This window comes from Budorcas taxicolor, chromosome 2, assembly GCF_023091745.1.
Source record: "Budorcas taxicolor isolate Tak-1 chromosome 2, Takin1.1, whole genome shotgun sequence".
Lineage (NCBI taxonomy): Eukaryota > Metazoa > Chordata > Mammalia > Artiodactyla > Bovidae > Budorcas > Budorcas taxicolor.
The window spans coordinates 7,574,168-7,582,493 of NC_068911.1; the positions used below are offsets into that span (position 1 = coordinate 7,574,168).

An 8,326-nucleotide genomic window follows, 5' to 3' on the forward strand; every position below is an offset into this window, starting at 1 on the left:
CCTGAGGCTTTAGAGGAAGGAGGCATACTTTTAAAGGCTATCAGAAAGCCTAGATAGGAATGAACTCTGTGGTGTAAAATGACAGATGAGGTGTTGCTCACATCAAAGCACCAAGAACTTGCCTTTTGAAGTGGGAATACTTGGCAGACACAATATTTCCATTAGCTTTTAACTTTGGTAGGAAGAATGGCTCAGATCATAAATGTAGAGAACTATTTACCTGATAAAGCAATTTAGAAGTCACAGTCAATAATATGTAATCTCTCCTTAACATTCGAAAGCAGAGAGGTTCCTCCTTCCTTATTTATTTAATTTCTTTGGTTTTGGTTTTTAAAACATAGATGCCTTCATTTCTTGCCTGAGGAAAGTACATTTGTTGCAAAAGCATCAGCCAAGGCCAGAATGATGCTGGGAAAGATTGAGGGCAGAAGGAGAACGGGGTGACAGAAGATGAGACAGTTGGATGGCATCGCTGGCTCAATGGACATAAGTTTGAGCAAACTCTGACAGAGAGTGAAGGACAGGGAAGCCTGGCATGCTGCAGATCACTGGGTCACTAAGAGTCGGACACGACTTAGCGACTAAACAGCAACAAGGCCAAGATGTTCATGTACTTCTCAGGAATCAGATGGGGAAGGCTGAAGTCAAGATCTAAGAGAACCATAATTCAGAATGATTTTGAGTGGTGCAAATGCACTTAGTTACCCTTTCCATGGATATTGGAGCACTGCTCTCTTATGAACTTTTACATGTTCTCAGTTCCCAGCAAAATTCTACCTGTTGTTTTAGCAATTTAGCCTACACTATGGATACAAGGATCTTCTGGTGTTCCAGAAAACATATAATGTCCAGGAACATTCCTGAACAACTTCAAGATATGGACATTCAAGTTATAATGTGAGTTGTAGTTTTCTTTACAACCAAGAAAGTTTCAGAATGCGACTCGGTCATTTGATTGGTTTCAAGAAATATGATGCTAGATCTATCCATGTGCCACATACTTGCAAACCATTTTCTGGGTGGTTTAGCTTCAAAAGTGGTTACTTGCCCTGCTGTTGTTGCTGTAGTTGTTGTTGCTTTACCAAGTTCCATCTCAAAGGGTGGCACTCTTGGCCAGGTCCACTTGTGGAACTCATCTGCCCAGTTACATGGGACAGTGGAAAGAGCTGGGGCATGGGGTCCAGTTCTGAGTCACTTGCCAAGTCACCTTGACCTAGTCATTTGTCACTCCCCTCAAACCTACTCCTTTTCTTCCATAATGCCTCCTCTTTAGTCGCTCAGTCAAGTCCAACTCTGTGTGACCCCATGGACTGTAGTCCACCAGGCTCCTCTGTCCGTGGGATTTTTCCAGATAAGTGGAGTGGGTTGCCATGCCCTTCTCCAGGGGATCTTCCAGACCTAGGGATGCCAGGTCTCATGTATTGCAGGTGATTCTTTACCATCTGAACCACCAGGGAAGCTCCCATAATGCCTCAGTGAACAGCATAGGTGGTAGTCTGAGTAAGGGCCCCCAAAATATCGGACGTGACTCCCTGTAATGCACATATCCTGTAAATGATACTTTCCTTAGAAAAAGCATCTTTGTAGATGTGACTAAATTAAGGATCTTTAGGTGTGGAGATTATCCTGGATTTCGTGGGTGGGCCCTAAACGCAATTAGAAGTGTCCTAATAAGAGTACAGAAGAGGGAGCTCTGAGTCAGGTACACAGGGGATTACGCGATGTGAAGAAGGAGCCGAGAGAGATTTGAAGATGCTGGCCTTAAAGACTGGAGTGACGGCAGCTACAAACCAAGGAACGACGGCAGCCACCTCTACACTTGTCTGCCCTCTGATCCAGCCCTCATGCTGCGGTCAGAGGGGCTTTTCTACCATGGAGATCCTACATCCATCTGCAGTGATCATCCTTCAGTGGTGCCTCAAAGCCTGACTCCTTGGTCGGGTCTGAGATCCCTTCACCATCTGACCCCTTGTCTGCTCACCCACACACGTACACCCAGCCATCTCCATGCATTCCACCTCACTCACACACTCCCTTCTCCATCCATGGAGTGATGCTCCCACACGTCTAGGCTGTTTCACGCATCTGTGGCTCCTCACATCTGTGATACAGAGAAAGGGATCTTTCTTTAACAGTATTTATTTATTTTTGGCCATGTCAGGTCTTACTTGCAGGATCTTTCATTGCTGCATGTGGGGCTGAGTGGCGGCACCTGGGGCTTAGTTCCCTGACCAGGGATCAATCCTGCATCCCCCGCACTGGGAGGTGGATTCTTAACCACTGGACCTTCAGAGAAGTTCTGATCAATTAGTATTATTGCAGCTGTTATGTAAAGATTTACTACAGTTTGAGTTAGTGCAATCCCCTGTTTGTGTTCCTTGCAGAAGTTCCAACTGAGAGCAGGCCAGGAAGAAGAAATTCAAGCTAGGCTTAAAATGTGCTCATGGATGATCCAGGCAGTTTACGAAAAAGTTCTGTTGTTGTTTAGTCACCAAGTCTTGTCTGACTCTTTTGTGACCCCATGGACTGTAGCCCGCCAGGCACCTCTGTCCATGGATTTCCCCGGCAAAAATACTGAAGTGAGTTGCCATTTCCTTCTCCAGGGGATCTTCCCCATCCAGGGAGCGAACCCACATCTCCTGCCTTGGTAGGCGGAATTTTTACCACGGAACCACTAGGGAAGCCCTGATTTACCAGAACTGTCATTATCTGCCAATACCACTCTCTCAACCAGACTGCTCACACGGCTACATTTTATCCCTCTTCATTGTAAGAGTGAAATGCAGCCAAGCATATTTATTCATCTCTTTTAAGTGTCTCTACTTTTCTTCCACTTTGAGTTGAAATGACATAGATTTCACTTTTGATCTACTTATTTTTAGGTTGGCTATATTAAAAAATTCAGGAAGTAAAAATTCTGAAAGAACAGTAATTCCCAAGATCACTAAAACACACTCACTGGTACAATAAACTGTAAACTCGCCGTAGTTGGTTATTCTGAGCATTAACTCTTTTCACCATTTTTATAGATTAGGTGTTTTGACAGTATCACATAGTTTTCCCCTGTATTACACAAAGTAATATTTAAGAAGTAAATTCCCCTAAGAAAATAAAAAACTTTTTAGAGACTGTATATGTATTCTCCCATCCAATGTGATATGGTGTCCAGATAGCAAGGACATCAAAGTAAAAATAATCTTGGAGAGGTTAAATGCTAGTATTTTTCTAAAATGTCCTAGGCAATTGTGCAGATTAAGGAGTGAAAGTCATATTTAAAGCAATCCACGTGAATTACACTATGGTCATACCACTGGGCTATGACAGGTACAATTCCACAACTTTAATGACATGACATATGGAAGGAGGCCAAAAAAAAAAAAAAAAGAAAGAAGAAACCACCTCAGTTTTTCAGCTCTTTGGAGAGATCTGGGGCAAAGGAATCAAAATTCAACAACAGGATTTCCTCAGCTGAACTAAGGATGGAGAACAGATGGTATGGAGTCAACTCCCTGGCTGACTGGTCTTTGGGGCAAACAAGGAAAATGCCTTCTACAGCCAAAGGGCGATGAGAACCTTCTTTGGTGGATGGACTTCAGGCTCTGCACTGACATTAACTTCTTTTGGGATGTGGAAGCTTCCAGATGAAGGCCGGTCAGGTAATAATGGACATCTCTTCCCGGTCTCTGCTCTCGGACACTGAGTTGATTATGCTTCTTAAATACTTTATGAATTCCATCCTGATCTCTTCCGGGTCATCCTCGAGATTCGAGTGCACCAGCTTCAGCTTGTTCAAGGGTGGTGCTTAAAAAGGAAAATAATGTAATTAGGCATGAACTTTTAAAAAATGAATGAATTAATTTAGCTGCACCAGGTCTTAGTTGCAGCATGGGGAATCTTTGATCTTTCTTGCGGCATGTGGGATCTCTAGCGCCCTGACCAGGCATTGAACCTGGGCCCTCTGCATTGGGAGCATGGAGTCTTAGCCACTGGACCACCAGGGAAGTCCCTAGGCCATGAGCTTTAAATGAGGGGCTATCTCTAGCTCCAAAGGACCTGACTCTTCCAGGAGCCAATTTATTTAACTTTCCCAAGTCCAAAAATAAAGTGGGGCCTCCGTGACACATTTTCACAGAGAAAGGTTTCACTACCTCCGGCAATAGGCTCACAGCTCTGCAAGTTCAGGCCTTCTTGGTTCTTACACCAGAGAGGAAGGCATTTCTGAATTTTCTGAGTTGTTTTCCATGATTACTTTGACACCTCTCGAATGGTCTGTCGCATGCAGATTGGAGCTTAAAGGCAAGTCAGGAAAGAGTGTCCCTAATAGTATGGATGAGAGGTTAAAACCAGGGGGTTTTTTTCCCCCTCTTAGTGTCTGTCTGCTTTTACAGTGTCTGCGTCCTGGCCTGGGTGGTACTAACTAACTTTTATAGGGTCTGCAGCCTGGCCTGGGTGGATCTACTAACCCGGCCATTCTGATTTACGTGGTGAGGAAAACAAATGGCGAGGACATAGCAGGTGCTCACAAGCTGCACAGAGCTGTTGGCTTCTAAGGCACAGAGCAACATACAAATGCCCAGAGCATTTCAGACAAAAGCCAGAATTCCTGGCTCCTTACCCAAAGCTGGGTTTTCTTTGTCACTTCCGGAGCCTGGTTTGTGGTGTGCAATTAACAGACACTGAGTATTCTGTAAGAACTGCTGCTGGACGAAGCAGGAATACCACGTCTCAATTTCCTTCAGGTGACTTGGGATGTCGGCGTTGAAGACGATCACCACTCCGTGAGAGTCCTTCATCAGGGCTGGCCAGCAAGACTCGAACCTGCATGGCGTGAAGGGTAGGTGGCTCTGGTTTCTGTGTCTTGTTTTTAATTTTTTATTGGAATCTAGTTAATTTACACTTAAGTTTCTGCCGTACAGCGAAGTGAATCAGTAATACATATATGTATGTCCACTTTTTTTAGATTCTTTTCCCATATAGGTCATTACAGAATATTGAGTTCCCTGTGCTAATACAGTAGGTCCTTATTAGTTGATCTATTTTATATATGCATGTTAAGTCGCTTTAGTTGTGTCCGACTCTTTGCGACCCTATGGACTGTAACCTGCCTGGGATTCTCCAGGCAAGAATAGTGAAGTGCATTGCCGTGCCCTCCTCCAGGGGATCTTCACGACTAGGGATGGAACCCGAGTCTCTTGTCTCCTGCATTGGCAGGAGGGTTCTTTACTACTAGTGCCACCTGAGAAGCCCCATTTTAGTGTGTGTATGTCAATCTCCATCTCTCAACTTATCCACCCCTCTTTCCCTACCTGGTAACCATAAGTTTGCTTTTTTACATATGTGATTCTATTTTGTAAATAAGTTCATTTGTACCTTTTTTTTGGTAAGATTCCACATATAAACGACAGTTTGAGTTTCTAATCATGGACTTTGAAAATAATGTCTAAGCACTAATCATGGATAGATGACCTCTCACTGTATCATGACCCAGTCACTGACATTTCAAGAGCAATGCATGTCACCAGCCATTGATCAAGCCCCTAGGAAGGGCGCTAGGCCTGAGTCCAAGGTGCCTGGTGGCCAGCTGATTTTTGAATCATTTGATGGAGCTAGTGCTCTAAAGGAAACGTACTTTGGATCGCCGCCACAATCCCAGAGCTCAAATTCACACCCCGTGCCTTTGTTGTTGCTGGTAACATGTGGGTTCTCGAATTCCAGGATCCTAGAGATAAGATAAGAGCAGCACCTCTCCTTAGCAACACTGTGCTTTGGGGATGCCACTGGCACCAAAGTCAGGAGGTGGGCAAGGAGCAGGGACTGTGTGGGACACGGGTTTTTCAGGGCTCACCTCACTCCTTGGGTTGGGTTGTATTCAGTGATGTCAGAAGATTCTGTCAGAAAGTTGGCCAAAACAGTTTTTCCACTCTATGAAAACAAAGACAGTAAAAGATCTCAGACAGTAAAAGAAGAGCAGAAAAGTCAACCATAAATAAGGCCTCCAATAGCCAGCTTGGACCCAGGTGGGATGGAGTAGAGGCCACGGCCACTCTGAGATCACCCAGGGCAAGGGGCTCTCTCTGATTGGGCGGGCATGGCCCACTCTGGATTGTGGGGAGCACAGATTTCAGTACTGGCTCTGCTGCTGGGTGACTTTACTCACTCCCAAGCAGGGGGAATAGCTGGTTTAAAGGCACCAGGGCAGGAATGGATGTGACATGTTTAAGCAATAGAAAGACTGGTAAATTTGAAGAGCAGCAAGGGAGAGGGAGATACATAAAAGCAGAAATATATTTTGTGGTTGAAGCAAGATGATGGGTACTAGGACTCGTCATTCTTTCTCCCCTTGTATATGTTTGGGAATTTCCTTAAAAAAAAAGATACATCTATGCTTGTTTTGTTTTTCATAATTCTGAGCATATTGTTGTGACTTGTCTATTTAATAGTTGACGTCTTGGAGAGTTCTTTGTCAGTTTATTTGCCTTATTTTGTTTCACTCTTGCAGTATCTTCCGAAGTAAGAATGTACCTTAGTTTATTTAGACATTCTCTGATTGATGGGCACCTGGGGTGTTTCCACCTGTTCAATATTGTATAGATTCATGGGGAATGTGGATGGATCTTTAGCTTCAGGGTTTGAGAAATGTAACTACTAAACTATAAGCTATGCACATTTTAAACCTTAATAATTTGATCTCAGAGAAAAAGGTGTTATCAATTTATAGTCCCATTACAGAATCCTAGAATACTCCTTTCCCTCAAAGTGCCCTAAGACTGCATGTTGCGTGCCTGCATGCTGGGTCGCTTCAGTTATGTCCGACTCCCTGCGACCCCATGGACTGGAACCCACCAGGCTCCTCTGTCCATGGTGATTCTCCCCGTAAGAATCCTGGAGTGGGTTGTCACGCCCTTCTCCAGGGGATCTTCCTGACCCAGGGATCGAACCTGCATTAGCAGGCAGGTTCTTTACCACTAGCACTACCTAAGGAGCCTGACGGGCAAACAAGTGTCATCTTTTTGTTTTGTGTTCTTGTGACTCAAGTCTTTTCATACTTCTCAGCCAGTTGCATTTCTTATATACAGACTTTGCTAGATCTCTTGAGTTGCTTCTTACTTTCTTTACCGATTCTTAAACTTTCCTGTATGTTCTGCCTAGGAATCCTTTTTTTGTCAAGCATTTTGCTAATATGTTCCCCTGGCTTTACCTTTGCTGTCATTTCTTCTACAATTTCTTCATGTTTGTGTTGTGTTTAAGACGACCTTCCCGGACTCCAGATTAAAAACAGGTCTTTCCATATATTCATCTGGGAACCATGTTCCCAGTGAGTGGTCCCCTGACAACCAGCATCCACAAAATGCAAATTCTCAGGTCCCTCCCAGACCTACTGAATCAAAACTCTGGGATAGGTCCCGCAAGTTGTACTTGTAACAGGCCTACCAGGCAATTCTGATGGGTGCTGAAGTTGGAGAGTTATTTATTTACAACTTCCACAGTTGTTTTACACATTTAGCTTTTCAGTCCATCTTAATTTTATTCTTGTGTACGATGTGACCTACACAGATTTAATCCCCCGCCACCACCATCCACGTTAAAGGCTAATTGTTCCAAGACCAGGTAATAGTTCAATCCTTCCTCCTGGTTTTCTTGCTCTGTTGATGTATTTCATTAGGGAAAGCCACAGGTGCAAAGGAAAGTCGTGAGATCTAGGCTCTGATCACAAACGCCACTCACGACCTTTGAGCCTCAGTCCAATAGGGTCAGGGTCTGGGAACGCCGAGTTCCTGGTGACGCCAGCGTCACACAACAGGGTGGGCGCGGTGGGAACGGCTCCTAGCTCCTGGGGGGCTCCGGGTGCCAGGCACAACCCCAGGGGCGATCTTGCGCCCCCACAGGCCCTGCTTGCCGCCCCGCCGGCCCCGGCCTCACCTCGCAGGGCCCCACAAAGAGGATCTTGGCCTTCAGCATCTCTGTCTGGGGCCCACACAGGCGCCGCTCGAGCCCGCGCCGTAGTCTGGGCGGAGCGGAAGTCACTGCGCGGGTTGGCTACCTTCGTTCCCATGGAGACGGGAGCGGCCGCGGGGGCCGACGGGAGTGGGCGGGTTCTTGCCGGGGGCGGGGCTCCCAGAGGGCTCTGGGGTGGTCCTACGCCGGGCTGATGCGAGGCGTGGGCTTTGGGTTGGAAGTGGGCAACAAGGCAAGAAGGTAGGAGAGAAGCAGAAAACCCGGATGCAGGTTGGCTTCGGAGTGGGGAAGCCCGTAGAGCTTGCGAGTCTGACCTCTGCTTGTGGGGAGGAGGTTGACTGCAGGTCCCCGATCTCCTTTATTCCTCCCT

At 45.8% G+C, this 8,326-nt stretch overlaps 1 protein-coding gene across 1 annotated transcript; it reads right to left on the minus strand.

Annotated features, from left to right (window-relative positions):
• Positions 1-3,377: 3,377 nt before the first annotated feature.
• Positions 3,378-8,005, minus strand: IFT22 (intraflagellar transport 22). Its single transcript, XM_052635916.1, has 5 exons — positions 7,921-8,005; positions 5,846-5,922; positions 5,630-5,719; positions 4,616-4,818; positions 3,378-3,801 (listed from the first exon to the last, which is right to left on the minus strand). Exons 1-5 carry the CDS (start codon positions 7,957-7,959, stop codon positions 3,653-3,655), a joined length of 558 nt encoding a protein of 185 aa, XP_052491876.1. The 5' UTR covers positions 7,960-8,005; the 3' UTR covers positions 3,378-3,652.
• Between the last annotated feature and the right edge of the window lie 321 nt (positions 8,006-8,326).